Here is a 16827-nt window from a genome sequence, read left to right as displayed (position 1 = left end):
TTGGTATCCTATAACCTTAGTAGATTTTCCTAAGGCAGGCACAGTATAAATGTGAGAATAAACCTAATAGGCAGTGGTATGCTGACTTACTAGGGAGAAAAGAAAACAAACAAAACAAAATGCTGATTTACAGCACTGGCCAATTTTTATGGTTTAAATAGTCCCACCATGCCAGTTTCAAGCTACCAGATCATTGTTGTTTTCTTTAATCAGGAATTCAGTGACTCAGACTCTAAACTACAAGGGGAATGGTTTCTCTCCTTTGAATGAAGTCTTGCACCTTCACGGTCCCATTTCTGATGCAAGAACTTCTTTCTAGTCAAACCTGCATATGGATCAGAATCACTTGGGAACACTTATTAAAAACATGACATCTCAGAGCTCCGGCCCTGATCTTCCGAATCAGAATCTCCATCAGGGATGGGGGCTGAGATCTGTATTTTTTAAATTTCTTTATTGATTAAGTTATTACATATGTGTCCTTATCCCCACATTACCCTCCCATCCCCCTCACTCATGCCCTCATCCCCCTGTTGTCTGTGTCCATTGGTTAGGCCTATATGCATGCATATAAGTCCTTTGGTTGATCTCTCCCCCTTGCCCCCACCTTCCCCTACCTTCCCTCTGAGGTTTGACGGTCTGATTGATGTTTCTCTGTCTCTGGATCTGTTTTTATTCATCAGATTATGTTGTTCATTATATTCCATAAATGAGTGAGATGTGATATTTATCTTTCTCTGACTGGCTTATTTCACTTAGCATAATGCTCTCCAGTTCCATCGATGCTGTTGCAAATGGTAAGAACTCCTTTTTAAAAATATATATTTTATTGATTTTTTACAGAGAAGAAGGGTGAGGGATAGAGAGTTAGAAACATCGATGAGCTGCCTCCTGCACACTCCCTACTGGGGATGTGCCCACAACCAAGGTACATGCCCTTGACTGGAATCGAATCTGGGACCCTTCAGTCCGCAGGCCGATGCTCTATCCATTGAGCCAAACCAGTCAGGGCAAGAACTCCTTTTTTTACCACAGCATAGTATTCCATTGTGTAGATGTACCACAATTTTTTAATCCACTCATCTACTGATAGGCACTTATGCTGTATTTTTAAGTTTCATTGGTAATTCTGATTCAGCCTTTTGGCCTCCTGACTAGCCTATGAGGACAACTACTTCTATCATTCTTGTTTCTTGTGTGAGCTCCATTTATTTTCATCTTTGGTGAAAGATTTTGAGCTAATAATCATCTATAACTTAGTCTACTCACTGAATTAGCCATGACTCTGACAAGAAATCCTAAAGGATTACTAAAACTCTGGCTAGACAGGTAGGTCTTCTCTCCTGACATAGTGAGAGATGTGAATATTAGTACCTTCTCCCACTTAAAGATGTCTAACTTAGAACCTCAGCTTTTCTCCAAGCAATTTCTGGCAGAATTCTAAGATGTCTGTTTTTCATGTAACAGTTTCAAAATAAATACCTAGCAATTCCAGTCAGAGAATGCCCTCTTATTCATAGTATATAAATTTATTTACTGTAAATATCTCATACTTTGAAGTGAATTAGTATACTGCAACTGGAATCTACACTAATAAAAGAGAAAAATGGTAATTGGCGTACGGCGATACCTTTTTCATTGGCTAATCAGGGCTATATGCAAATTAACTGCCCACTAAGATTGGCAGTTAACTGCCAACTAAGATTGGCAGTTAACTGCCAACAAGATGGCGGCTAATTTGCATATGTAGGCACAATGCAGGGAGGCGAAAGGGAAAGCAGGAAGAAGCCCCCTGCCACTGACAGTGATCTGAAACCCAGGGGGGAGCTAAGAGCTGGGGGGCAGGGCAAAGGCGGCCCTGGGGCCGCCTTTGCCCTGCCCCCCAGCCATGATTGGAGAATCTGGCGCCTTTGCCGCCCTGGCCAGTGATAGCAGGAAGTAGGGGTGGAGCCAGCGATGGGAGCTGGGCACGCTCGAAGCTGGCAGTCCCAGGAGCTAGGGGTCCCTTGCCTGGGCCCAAAGTGAAGCCCACAATCGTGGTGCCCCCCGCTGCCACTGCAGGTCCCCGCTGCCCGGGCCGGATGCCTAGGCCAGAGGTGTTAGGCCTGGGCAGGGGCGGAGCCTGCAACCACGGGGAGCTGGGGGTCCCCTGCCCAGGCCTGACACCTCTGCCGGAGGCCTCAGGCCTGGTCAAGGGGCCGATCCGGTGATTGGTGATCGGAGGGTGATGAGGGTCAACTCCTCTGGCCGAGGCATCAGGCCTGGGTGGGGGGCGGAGCTGGGGATTGGGGGGATATGATGGTCCCCTTGCCCAGGCCTGAAGCCTGGGTCAGAGGCATCAGGCTTGGGCGGGGGGTGGAGCAAGTGATCAGAGGGAGATGGGAGTCCCCTGCCCGGGCATGATTCCTGGGCCAGAGGCCTCAGGCCTGGGCGGGGGCCAGAGCCAGTGATCGGGGGGAGATGGGGGTCCCCTGTCCAAGACTGACACCTCTGGCGGAGGCGTCAGGCCTGGGCAAGGGGCCGATCAGACGATCGGAGGGTGATGGGGGTCAACGCCTGAGGGCTCCCAGTATGTGAGAGGGGGCAGGCTGGGCTGAGGGACACTCTCCCCCCCCCCCCACACCCAGTGCACGAATTTCGTGCACCGGGCCCCTAGTTTATAATAAAATAAGTGCTACATCAACATTTTCCTTTTACTTCATATTTACATATTTTAAAACATAGCATTAAACTAGTACAAGTATGTTATTGTGTTGGATTTAAATAATCATTGAATTCAGTTCTTCATAAAGTTTTTTTCTCTTTATCATTCCTTTTAGCACAAAGGGTGTTAAGTATTAGACAAATGGGAAATTGATTGGGTATGGAATATTAACAGCTATTCGCTCCATGACATGAAATTTCCTACAGAAAAATTTCCTTACTTTAGTAGAACACATGGTTTGAAACAGATATTTGAAGAACATGCTTTCTAGAACAGAATTAGCTCTCTTTTTAAGAAATAGCCAGTTAGTAACTATACAATAAATTTATTGACCTTTATGTCAAAACTTATTTTTAACTATTGCATAGTCTTTCTCCATATTTAAAGAAAAATCAGCAAATGGAAAAGAAAGCAGAATACATTCCCTATCAAAGTAAACAACCTCTTAAAAAAATGACGTGCCCTTCCTTCCTCCCTGGTGGGCCAAAATAAATGTAGTCAATTGCGTTTCAGTAGAGAATGAATAAAAATAAACTTGATCCCTCTGCCCTTAAACCCAAACCAAGTGTTTACCAAGATAATGTCTGGTTACTTGGTTACTGTTACCCTAACTAGCCAGCTCTCTTTGTAAAGACAGAGTTCTATCATCCACCTAAATCATTTTTTCTGTTCTTCTTTCCTTTTTTTCCCTTTTCTTTCTGACTTAAGTGAGAACTGCTCAGCTGATGGAAATAAAAGTGCTTTGAATGGTAACTATCTTGCCACAGATCACTTTTCTATCCTTCACAGTCTACTCAGATATGATCTTCTCATGATGTTCCCAGAAAGAATCTTTGTGTTTGCTCATACCTCTATTTAACAATTACTTCATTCTACCTCTAGTGTGGTTTCTCTTTCCCTTCAAAGTGTCTTAAAAATAAAAAATTTAAATTAGTAAAAACCAGAATACCTTACCACAGTGACACATTTAGGAACCCATAGCACTTTCCATTTTTCATTCTTGTGCCTATGTTCTGGTCTGTCTCAGAAAAGGATTTTCCTCAAGGGTCATTGACATTTCTTTCAGTATTAGCTTAGGTGGGCTTTTCTTTCAAATTGTAATCTTAGAAAGCCACATGAGTTCATTTTATGTCATGTAAACAACATAGACATCTTTGTTTTATATTGAAAGAAACTGTGTATGATTCCAGCATAGAATCAATATGAAGTAACTGTTTCTGAAAAGCAAACTTTAAATAGTCTAGTGCAGTGATGGCGAACCTTTTGAGCTCGGCGTGTCAGCATTTTGAAAACCCTAACTTAACTCTGATGCCGTGTCACATATAGAAATAGAAATTTTTTGATATTGCAACCATAGTAAAACAAAGATTTATATTTTTGATATTTATTTTATATATTTAAATGCCATTTAACAAAGAAAAAAATGAGTTCGCATGTCACCTTTGACACGCATGTCATAGGTTCGCCATCACTGGTGTAGGCTCATGACCCTGGCTGGCCTGGCCAGTCAGAGTCCTTCCCAGAAAGTTATACATTCTGAAGTGGGTAAAGAGAGTTCCCTCCTTCCTCTGGATTTGTGAGGATGAGAAGATGTGAGGCTGGTGCTACCTCCAATGTTGTCTGTCTCTGTGGACCGAAAGCCTGTCTTCAATAGAAAAGAATGAGACCAAAACAGAGAAGGACAGAGATTATGGAGAAAGATGGGGAGAAATATTAATATCATTTAAGACCCTGGATCCTCCCTTCTCCTTCCCATTAACATGAACTAATAATTCCTTAAGTTGATTGATTTGTGTTTCCAGTACTTGCAACCAAAGGAATTCTGACTAATCAGTGCTCTTATTAATGAGTTCCAATATATCCAATCTAACCTCACAGTTTTTACCTTATTCAATATTTTTGAAGTCCACGTGTCCATTAGCTATGTTCTCTTTCTTATATATTCTCTTAGCTTTTATCCCATTTTTCTGGCTACTTCATCTTGGTCTCCTTCTGGCACTTTGCTCTCTGGATTTTCACACTATGCTTTTCTTCCTGTGAAAGAACATCAAAATCCACAACTTCAAAAACCATTTCTACTCCATTTATTCTATATCAGACATCCCATAAGCACCTCAAGTCCAAAGGGCCTACAGAAACCCTATTTTGATACCAAACCTGCTTCTCCTATTACTATATTCTGCTTCTCAACCAGTTAACTGATTACCTAAAGGCCAAACAAGAATCCAAAGAATCATTGTTAGAATCCTCCTACCTTTCCTTCTCTCTCCCTCCACATTCTATCACTCATTAGATCAGATAGACTTTAATTTCTAAGTAAATTAGTCCTTACTAGACTCTAGTGATTCGGCAATAATAGTTAGAAAACTCTAATCTCAGCTTTTTATTTTTTTATATAATTTTATTGATCATAGAGAGGAAGGAGAGATATAGAAACATCAATGATGAAAGAGAATCATTGATTGGCTACCTTCTGCATGCCCCCAACTGGTGATCAAGTCGGCAACCTGGGCATGTGCCTTGACCGGGAATCAAACCGTGACCTCCTGGTTTATAGGTCAATGCTGAACCACTGAGCCATGCCAGCTGGGCTAATCTCAGCTTTTAAAAACATCTAGTATATAAAACAAGAGGGTTAAGAAGTTAAAATGATAGAGAAAATACATATATCATAATGTAATAATCAGAGTAGGACTATCCTTTTAAAAGATTAAATAACATATTAAAATTCACCCCACAAGGAGAAATTTTATGAATTGATGAATAATAAAAGTCAGTCAGACTTGGGAATAGAAGTAGGAGAGGTCATGAATTCTCTAAAATGGCTCCAAAACAAAGTATAATTCACTGAATAACTAAGTAATATGTCATTCTGCATTTGATGAGGACAAGAATTAATTAAGCAAATAATTATAAAATAACAAAACCTTCAGAAGTCCAGACAAAATTAGATGGGGTATAAAAAAGAGAACTAGCATTTGTTGAGAAGCTACTATGGGCCAGTTACTATTGGGCAACTGACATCAGTTATCCCATTTAGCATTTTTATAAGTTAGGTGGTGTCTTTTGTACTTTATAAATGAGGACATGGGGCTTAAATTGATTATATAGTTTGTCTAAGTTCATGCAAATGGTCAGAGGCAGAGCTGAGTTTTGAACCCAGCTTTGTCTGACCTCAGAGACTTTGAGCCAAAGACCTACAAAGATCCAAATCATGACATAGTTGATGAAAACAAAATGAGTTAACAAAGGTGGGGATAATCAGATATACATACTGGAGCCAAAAATAATATATTAAAAACTTAGATTTTTTTTTTAATAACACTTTGGGTTTTGAATAAGACTTTGCTTACTGATAAAGAGCCATGTGAAGTGTGAATATAAAGAATTGTATTTATCTTAAGAATTCTTAGTACAAGAAAGGTGATGGTAAATGGAGAGTGTTCCAAACAGACCAACAAAACAATCATGAAAAGAGAGATGCTAATAGATAAATATAAAAAAGCATAAATGTTCTCAGATCAATTAGGAAACTTCTCAGAGAGAATATAACTTTTTACACATACTCAAAAGGTGTAAGGGGATACAGGGAGTGGCAAAAAATAATTTACTCCCCTAGAACAAAGAGTCATAATTAGATATAATTGGATGAAAGTGAGGAAAGGAATTTCAGATTGATTAATGTGACACACAAAAAATTTTGCTGCCAGTGTGGTGGGAATGTCTCCTACAGAGTTAGATTAAAGAACTTTTATTAAATATAATAAATAATAAAACTTGACTGAGTGAAGCATTAAATGTAGGAAATAGTCTCAAGATTAAGAATAATCTGTTCTACTTGAGCATTTTAATTTTCTATGAATTTGTTGTTTTGCTTTGTTTTTATTTTTTATTTTTCTAGTATCTTAGTATTGCAAATGCTGTGGTGCTAAGATACTAAAAACCTATAAATAAATAGTATGAACCTTTGTGGAGGTTTAAACCTAGATCATTGCATGTTTGTTGGTTATTGAGAGGTATATACATTTAAAACATAAATCATTTCACAGTTGTTGGTTATTGAGAGGTACATTCATTCATTCAACAAAGATTGAATGAGTCCCTGAAGTGGGTCAGTTATGGTCCTAGGTTTTGAGGATACAGATATGAAAAGATGTGGTTCCTACTTTCTAGGCCTTTACAGTGTACCATAGAAACAGCAGTGAGGCAAAAACAAACAAACAAAAAAATACAACATAAAGAGATTACATTAGAGGCCAGAAGAATATCAATCATTAAGAAATAGTTATTAAGTGACTATAATTCATCCATTATTAAAAACTCAACATAGATTTACTCAGTGGTGACAATGTGGCAGGCTCATCATAGTCACTGTATCCTATATAATAAAGGGCTAATATGTGAATTGTCCCTTCTGGAGTTCGACTGATCGGGAGTTCAACCGCTCACTATGACATGCGCTGATCACCAGGGGTTGACACAGAACAAAGGAAGGCCCCGGCCAGCAGCTGGCAGACGGGGGAAGGAAGGCCCCAGCTGGCAGCCAGAAGTCGCCGATCAGCTCTGATGGCTGGCCAGGCCTGGGGACCCTACCCGTGCATGAATTTCATGCACCAGGCCTCCAGAATACAATAAGACAGTTCCTAACCCCATGGAAACAGACTATAAGTACATTTATCCAAGTAAGTATATAAGTGGAAACTGCAGTAAGTGTTAGGAAGAGAAGGGTACCATGATAGGTTATAGCAGGGACTAGCAACATCAGTTCAAAGGAGAGAGCTACTAGCAAGATAGATGGAATAAATAAGGGTTCTTTCTCCAAAGGAAAAAGGGGTTAGGGATGACCTCAATTCCTGGCTAGGTGCCTGGGTGGATGCTGCCTGAGTGATTGGGAATACAGGAGGCTTCTTCAACAAAAAGATAATGATGTGGGATATAACCAATCATCAAAGCAAAATACTGTGTCCAAAATTATACTGAAAAGTTTCCCTGTAGGAGAATTTGTCTTTACTTCAAAAGTACTTTCTTCAGTTTTAACTGAAGTAGCAATCCAGGAATATAAAATTGGCTATTTAGCTGTCAAAGAACTCTGAGATATACTGGTTCAGTTACAAATAGTAAACAGGAAAGGAATGATACAAAAATCAAATGTAGGGTCTGCGCAGGAGCCACATAGTGAAGCATTAAAAATTAAAGGGTGTGACTTGTATTTGTTTGCATTACTCATTTAAAATTTTATAGAAGACAGATAATAAATATACTTAAATACCTTACAATTATTTTAAAGTATTAAATAGAGGCAGAAATGGATCTTCTTTTTGTGGGTTGTACAGTAACTCAGGAGACACTGCATTTTGGTAAGTGAAAGGCAAATCTTAATTTAGATCATTCTCTTATTAGATTTATTCTAGCATAACTTTATTTGAAACTAACATACACCTTTAACATCATGGAACTAGACATCTTTGAACACAATGCATATAACATTTAAAGGATGTATAGAAAACTGTTCCCTAGGCTAATAAAGGGGTATAGAGTAAAGTTTGTTTACAAATAGTTGGTAGTAGAAAGAAAGGAGAAAACAGTACCAAAAGGGCTAGAAGATTTTATTTTATCCAACATTTAACTTCACACTAAATATAGTAACAACAGCTCATATTGCCCCCTTTCTGTTTAGAGTTGTATGCAAAGTCATCTCCTTTAACTCCTAGTCATCCAAGAACCTCCGCAGGCAACTGGACAGCTTTCAAAATAGCTTTGACGTTAAAAATTCCCCATAAGAAATTCTGTAGGGCCTTGGCCTTTTCAGGAGAAAATGTTGGGAGCCTGGGCAGCACACTGAGGAGTGGCCACTGGACAATGATGAAAGGGCTTGACCAACAGCTTCTTTCCCAGCTGAGGGCCTTGAACTCTGAGTTCTGTTTTTAGAAAAGCTAAATCAGAAATAAATACTTTCAGGGTATTTTGCTCCCAGTGTAGCTTTTACAAACAGAATAGCAAAAAGCTAGAGTCATAAGGTAATGCTAAGGAGTCCTGGCAATTTCAAAAGGGTAAGATGCTGAACACAACTGGGTGAGTCTACAGCACGCTTGGCATCATGGATCACTCTCTGAGTGAAAGACATGCAAACAGACTCCTAGGAGTCTAGTGAAGGTGCAAATAAAGATGAAAAGACAGCAATGGTTTCCTATGCCTCCACCACCAAAGGCTTTAGCAACCCCATCAGAATAAAGGAAGCCATAACTTTTCCATTATATTCCTGCCATTTGTGCATACTTATGTTCACATGGGTTGATAGCTGTGACTCTAGTTCTACATTACATTGTAGGGTACCTTGCTATAAGCAGCAGGACCATAGATCAGACCCTACTTTTTCCTCTACATGTTCTGATCCACAAAAGGACAGTAATAGCAGATTGATTTTTTTTTTTTAATCCAAAGAAAGAAACATGTAACAGGCGAGTTACCTAATTCTATAGGACTTAGAATCGTGGAGAAAGCCATTTGCCTGCAAATTTCTTCCAGGTGTAAAGCAAGAAATTTCCGCTTATTTTGAAAGCCAGTTTGATCATTAATTTCCTTTCAAAACAACCCTTATCTACACCGAGGCAGTTATTGCTCTTTCCTCTGTGTTCCCATGCACCCTGGACTACATTGTTATAACATTTACTGCCCTGTAATTATTTATTTGCCTATCTCTCTTCTCTTACTGAAGAGTTAGTGACTCTGTACTCGTTTTTGTGTCTTCAGCCCCTAGCATAGTTCATGTTAACTCTAAAGTTCAAGAACTCTTTGACAAAGGTGTGAGTGAAGGCATGAATGAATGGTGAGCATTTTAAAACCAATGTTTCACCTAGGTAATAATAATAATAATATTTATTCTTTGAGCACTTGATGCCAATAAATGCCTGATACATTGCTACATATATATGTCATCTTATTTAATCCTCACACAAACCTATAGCATACTTCTTACTTCATCAGTGAGAAAACTGAGTCTTGAGGAGGTTAATTCCACAAAGGAATAAGCCTTAGAACCAGATTTGAACTCATCTAGTCTGACTCCTAAGTTTGTGCCCTTACCAAGTCTATTATACTGTCCTTGTTTTATTTTCTGTCTTCCTAAGAGATCTTCCTAAGACATGTTACAGGTAACTTTCAAACAACTGTATTTATTGTTAGCATTTGTGGTTGAAACAAATACTCATTTCAGAGCCTTACAGATGCAGAAGGTTACTTAGAAAACATGTTCATCTGTTGTTTCATTACAAGTTAGGTTTTCTGGTAGAATATACTCCAGAGCAGCTTCATGTCCTCTTTTCTGTACTCCATAGAGAAACAGTGCTTCACACAATAGGTGTATTGATGCAACCACATATCTGTAAATAAAATTCGTGTAACATTTAGCAAGTATCTAAATTCATTATTTAAAGGGAACCTATTGTGAAATCGTTTATGAAAGTACCCATTTTCTCTATCGTATCTGTTTTGAATGCTTTGTAATCATTTCAGGTTTTCTTATAACAGGACATATCAGTATAGAATATATTATTTTAAATTAGTCATTTGCATCTTAAAAGAAATCTTGTAACAATATTTAGGAGTTAAAAATGTCATTTTAACTAATTTTGTTTTGCTAATTTGGTTGTGAGAGCAGCTTAGGGCAAATGTTTACTATTGGCTTTCATGTCTAACAAGAAAAGACAAAGCTGCAGTAGGATTTATGTCACTCCAGTTGGGTTGTAACTTTGACATTCATCATAATGAATAGGTAAAAATTAAGTGCTTGAGTTACATTTTAGAATCAACAACTAATAAGAAATATACTTTGGAGAATCAGAACCTGAACCAGAATCTAAGAAAAACCTCTTATTTTTCCCCAAGCAAGAAGGAAATACATTTGCATTTTGGAAGAAAATAAGAAATGTAGATTATGAGTGTCAGATATTGCCTGCTATACAAACTTCAGGAGATCGGTATGCAAGGCAAGCCTCGGTGTGCAGTCTGAAAAAGTATGCTATGAAAGATGTCAGGGCCTTCTGCCTGGAGCTACTTCTGCATAGTTTGCAAGTGGTATTTTTATCTGGTAATTATGTAAAAAGTCACATTGACAGAAATCCACTAGCCCATGTGACAGAATCACATTCTTCTCTGGCCATTCCTGAAATATGTGTAGGTTTTAAAATATATGGTAGTACAGAGGGGCTAAATCCCAGAAAGGCTTGAATTTTCTATTAGAGAAAAAGATAATGGTGTTGGTGGGATACCATATATTACATTAGATGTGGGTCTTTATTCTGGTTCCCCTATATGTTGTCAAGAACAAAATTGACTTACCTGAGTGATAAAGGCACTATTGGTTTATTCACCTCATAATGAGGAAATGTTTATATTGGAATATGTGATTTCTTTTAAAGTTTTCACATAGCAGTTTGATTCATTCATGCTATACAGTATACATTCTCTCCAAATGTGTGATAAACTTCAAACTCCAACTTCTTTCCACTCAATGCACACTCCAGACATGCTATAAATTCTCCCATCTTAAAACAAAATAAACAAAACTCACACCTTCATTAGAGTTCACATCCCCATTCAGGTTTAGCTCTCACTATATTTCTGTGCCCTTACAGGAAATCTTCTCAAAAGAGGTGTCTGTTCTCAGGCTCAACTTCCTTTACTGCCATTCTCTCCCAAGACCGCTTCAATTAGGTTTGCTACTCACTATTTCACTGAAACTGTCCCTATCAAGGACACCAGTGGCCCTCATGTTGTGAAATGCAATAATCCATTTCCATTCCTCATCTCCTTAGACCTATCAGCATTTGACACAGCTGATATTGCTTGAAACAATCTTTTTTTGGCTTCTTGAACACCGTACTCATCTTTTTTTTTTTTTTCCTTTATCACAAAATTGCTCCTTCTTTGTCTTCATTCCCATCCCCCAACCAAAATCCATTCATATTTAATGCCTTCAATTTTATAATAAACTATAGGCCCGATGCATGAAATTCATTAGGCCTTCCTTCCCCCAGCTGCCGGCACCGGCTGCCCTCTGCCACCCAGGACCTGGGCTTCCCTCACAGCCCTGGCTTCATCCGTAAGGTCAGAAGGTTGTCCACAGGGACATCTAGAAGGACAGCTGGTCTAATTAGCATATTATGCTTTTATTATTATAGATAATGCGGTTTGTTTTGCAGCAGACGTGCTTTTCTCATTTTATCTTCTTATCTGTAATTTAATTAGCTTTTATTCTCTGAGTATACACCAACTGGCTAAAGGATGTGCCTCGGAGACAAAAGGAAGCCATTTTGGGATTGGCAGGCCCAGTCTCCACAATCCAGTCACTCATCAGTCCTTGTATGTCCTCTCTGTTGTAGTGTGTTCCTGCCATCCAGTTGGATCAGCCGTCCTTCCTTTCAGCTCAGTGACCTTCTGTGACCCCAGTAATGGTGACTGCCCTTGCAAGCCCGGGGTGGCAGGGCCACACTGTGACAGGTGTATGGTGGGATACTGGGGCTTCGGAGACTACGGCTGCAGGCCCTGTGACTGTGCAGGGAACTGCGACCCTCTCACAGGAGACTGCATCAGCAGGTGAATGTGCATGGCTCTTGTTCTCATCTATGTGTCTTTCAGGTTCTTTTGAAGATCTGGCAGTGATATGGAAAATCTTGTATGCCATCAGTGGAGCAAAGATGTCTTTACAAATCTCTTTTTTTTATGTGTTTTTATTTTATTTTATTGATTTCAGAGAGAGGGAGAGGGAAAGAGAGGTAGAAATATCAATAATGAGGGAGAATCATCAATTGGCTGCCTCCTGCATGCCCACTACTGGCAGCCAGGGCATGTGCCCTGACAGGGAATCCAACTGTGAACTAACTACTGGTTCATAGGTCAACATTCAACAACTGAGTCACACCAGCCGGGCTTTACATATCTCTTTAAAGAATTTTTGTCAAATTGAGATTCAAGTCATTTGTTATTGCAAGATTCTAGAGATGGTCTAGTTCATTTTGCAAAACAAATTATTCTTCTTAATAATAAATAGGTCCTTAAAACACTATTTGTTTCTGAAAAGGTAGCTGAAAACGTTTAAATCTCTATAAAAGTAGTCATTTCATTCAAGTTCTGAGAAATTCCTTAATAATGTCTTCATCATTTTCTGTTTTATTAGCAGCACAGACATAGACTGGTATCATGAAATTCCTGATTTCCATTCCACTAATAATAAGAGTGAATCAACCTGGGAGTGGGAGGATGAGCAAGGATTTTCTGCACTTCGACATTCAGGTGAGACAATGATATAATGTATTTCCAGGTCTGGTTTTGACAAACAATGATTCTTAACAAACCAGAGAACACCTTTTGGATCCTATAGGGGAACTCTTTAGTTCTGACATTTAATAAAGTAATGATTCCCATAAGTATAAAACTATTAAATATAACTAACAGGTATTTTAATAAACTTTTCTTTACTTTTTTAAATTATTAGAGTAACATAAGTAGTGAGTATAGAAAATTTGGAAAATTGTCACCCAAATCTCATTACTCCACTGTTAATACTTTGGTGTATTTCCTTCTCTCTAAAACATGCTGCTTTACACAGTTGAGAGCTAACAATATATCAGGTTAGGAAACGTACAGGTCCATTTAAAGGAAAAATGTTCTTACCTAGTGTAACTTAATATGTACAAAGCAGAGGCAAGCTGTGAACTCATTTTTATAGCTTTTTTATAACTAGAAAATAAGAACAATTTTACAAACTAAATGTAAGCCAAATAATAAAACTAGTAAAATTCAAATTAACAACATGAATTGAATATGAAAAGTGATTTTTACTGAAGCCAAAACACATAAATATGGTTCTTTGAATTTACCAAGTCCATACTATTATTTCCTCTGACTCAATTTTCCTATGATGTTTATCAGCTCCTTCATTTGAAGAGCATGCTGTGATATTGATGGGATTACATAATTTCTGTGTCCCTCCTGCCTCTATTCTTTTCTCATAGAAAATCAAGTGGTTCCATTTAGTACTGACTTGCACCTTAACACAAACATAAATGCATGAAATCTTGTATTAGCATTTGGTTGTAAAGTGTTCACTAAATAATCCAAATTAAACTTAAAATAAGTTTTAAAATATGTTTATTTTAATAAAATATAATATAATCTATATATAAAAGCCTAAGTGACTGTTATGACCGAACAACCGGTCGTTATGAAGCGCACTGACCACCAAGGGGCAGATGCTCAATGCAGGAACTGCCCCCTGGTGGTCAGTGCGCTCCCACAGTCAACCTCCCGCAGCCGGCCAACCTCCTGAGGTCCCTCCCCCCGACCTATGCATGAATTCGTGCACCGGGCCTCTAGTATAATTTAATAACCAATATACACACTTCCTAGTGTCACCAAATCTTACACTTTGTCATAATTGTTTCATATTTTCATTTAAATTTTAAAGTGTTACAGATACATTTAAAGCCCCCAGTAGCTTCCCTTACTCCACAGAATAACCACTAACCTGAATTTTTAGTGTTTATCATTCACTTTCATTTTTTGACCTGAATATGTACAACTTTTAGTTTATCCATTCTATTATATGAATATACCACTTTTTATTCTCCCATTGTTTGCCTACTAGGGTATTTCCAATTTCTAGTTTTTCATTGTCATATATAAAGCTACCATGAATGTTCTCTTATCTGACTTTGTGCACTTGAGAAGGAGTTTCATTAGAACAGGGGTTGGCAAACTATGGTCCTCAGGCCAAATCTTGCCTACCATCTGTTTTTCTATAGTCTATAAGCTCCACCTGCTCTAAGGATTAAATGGTTACACTTTCAGTGGTTATATAAGTACCTACATAGTATCATTAATTTTGCTTTGGCCCACAAAGCCTAAAATTTTTATCATCTGTTTCTTTACAGAAAATGTTTGCTGACCCTGTTCTAGGGCACAACCTAGACACTACTGGGTCATGGGTGTGCTATTGTCAAATTTACCACATATTGCAAATAGCTCTCTGAAGTGGTTGCATAAATTTGCATTCCACCAGCAAGGTATGACATCCTGTTGCACCACATCCTCATTAATACTTTGTATATATTAAACAATTTTTTATATGGCACATAAAAGCACTAATCTAACTCATTAATTCACTCACAGTTTAACTCAACAGTTATTGGACTTCTAAAGTTAGTGTTATCAAACTTCTCAATTTTTGCCAATTTGATGGGTATAGAATGGGATCTTGCCATTTTAAACTGCCTTTTCCTGATTACTAACAGGTTGGTAACTTTTCATGGTTTCTTGGTCACTTAGGTTTCTTTTTCTGCGACTTTCCTGTTTGCAATGTTCTTACCAATTTGTAGAAGTTATTTATAAATTCATCCTTCGTCCAACAAATGTTTATTGAGTACCCATACTATATACAAATATTGTAATTATAGTAATTGAGCAAAACAGACAAAAATCCCAGCCTCTAAGGAGTCTTTATTCTTGTGGAGGATGACAACTAATAAACAAATAAAATATTTAATATAATGATGCTTAGTATAATAGAAAAATAAAACAGATTGGGGTAAGAAGTGCTTGGGAGGGGCATACTTTTAAATAGGGTTGTCAGGGAAAGTCCTATGAAAGGTGACATTTGAGGGGGAAAAACCTGAAGGAGGTAAGGGGCTCAACTATACAGATAACGGAGGGGAAAACATTTATGTAGAAGACACAGCAAGTGGGACTAGGCCTGGCTAATTCTGGAAATAGCAACAGGCCAGTATGGCTGAAGCAGAGTTAAATACTACAATTTCACTATATTCTCATAAAGAAGTTATGGCCTGGCCAGTGTGGTTCAGTGGTTGAGTGTTGACCTAGGAACTAAGAGGTCAGGGTTCGATTCCCAGTCAGGGCACATGCCCGGGTTTTGTGCTCAATCCCCAATAGGGGTGTACAGGAGGCAGCCAATCAATGATGTTTCTCTCTCATTGATGTTTCTATTTCTCTATCCCTCTCCCTCCCCCTCTCTCTAAAAGTCAATAAAAACATATTTTTTAAAGAAAAGGTTATGTTTACAGTTATACGTGCCCAAATGTCATTAGTTTACAAGAACAAATATTAAAAAAAAAAAAAAGAACTCATGGGCCCTTTAAGAATCAAGAACCCAAATTTGAGAAACACTGATACTTGTAATTCCGTATCACAGTTTTTTTCACTTAACATAATCTTATGATCATTTTCCTAATGGTTTCATTTTAATTCACAAGAGGGAAGAAGGTGGGAAGAACGGGGAAATATATTGTCATATTTCTCTCTCTGCATTTGAAAAAGAAAAAATATTTCCCATTAATTTTTTGCCTTAATGCTACATAGTCTGAATTCTGATTTTAATAATCACTTTTGAAAACTTCCTGCCATTTTTCTAACACAATGATTTTCATAATTCTTCAACTTTGTCTGCTAAGCCAGTCTATAAAAGTCAATTTTTTAGGACATTCATTAAGCCAGTCATCTTGTTACCAGGGAGCTGGCAGCACACTAATTAAGCGCATAACATGCTGGCATTAGAATGACTCCAGACTCTAGTGTTCACAACAGCTGTTAGGTCTATGATGTCCTCAGAGAGCCTCTGAAATTCATCTGGATGAACTCCAGATTGCAGAAGACATTGTTCAGTTTCCTACTAAACAGCAATATTTCAATTCGGTATTGAATAGTACTCTTGGGCATCTTTTTTTCAGTACAAAAGTGATAATCAGTTACCTAAGCATTGTGATTTATTCTCAAATATATGTGCCTGCCTACCTATTTACCTATCATGAGTTCCCATAACTAGGAATATAATGTCCTATACCAAAAAGTCGTTTTTAACTTCTACCACTTCTTGTGAGGTAGAGAACATCAGATATAAAATTTCACCTTGTGTACAACAAAACTGCTTTTAGTACCAAAGAACTGTAAGCAATGTTCTCTCTTCCAACCTCCCTTTAGCATTCTGATACCGAGTGTATCTAAACAGGTTTTAATCCCTTTCCAGATTTCTTTTAAGAAAACTAAGGCTGAAGCCTGATCAACAAAGATTCATTCAAAAGCAAATTTTCATGTCTGATGTCCTAATATATGAA

General features: G+C 38.1%; 1 protein-coding gene across 2 annotated transcripts in view; it reads left to right on the top strand.

Moving 5' to 3' along the window:
* The window catches only part of NTN4 (netrin 4), a 110898-nt gene that overhangs the window by 80760 nt on the left and 13311 nt on the right, over nucleotides 1-16827 (top strand). Inside the window, exons 6-7 of one of the 2 annotated variants that reach the window (XM_081084455.1) lie at nucleotides 12085-12298; nucleotides 12879-12994. In XM_081084455.1, coding sequence (XP_080940581.1) covers nucleotides 12085-12298; nucleotides 12879-12994 — 330 coding nt within the window. The remainder of the gene's footprint in view (nucleotides 1-12084; nucleotides 12299-12878; nucleotides 12995-16827) is intronic. The other variant, XM_081084456.1, reaches the window with a different exon arrangement.

Source organism: Myotis nattereri (assembly GCF_964212035.1).
Source record: "Myotis nattereri genome assembly, chromosome: 2".
NCBI lineage: Eukaryota > Metazoa > Chordata > Mammalia > Chiroptera > Vespertilionidae > Myotis > Myotis nattereri.
This window is presented reverse-complemented; position numbering and strand designations above follow the sequence as displayed.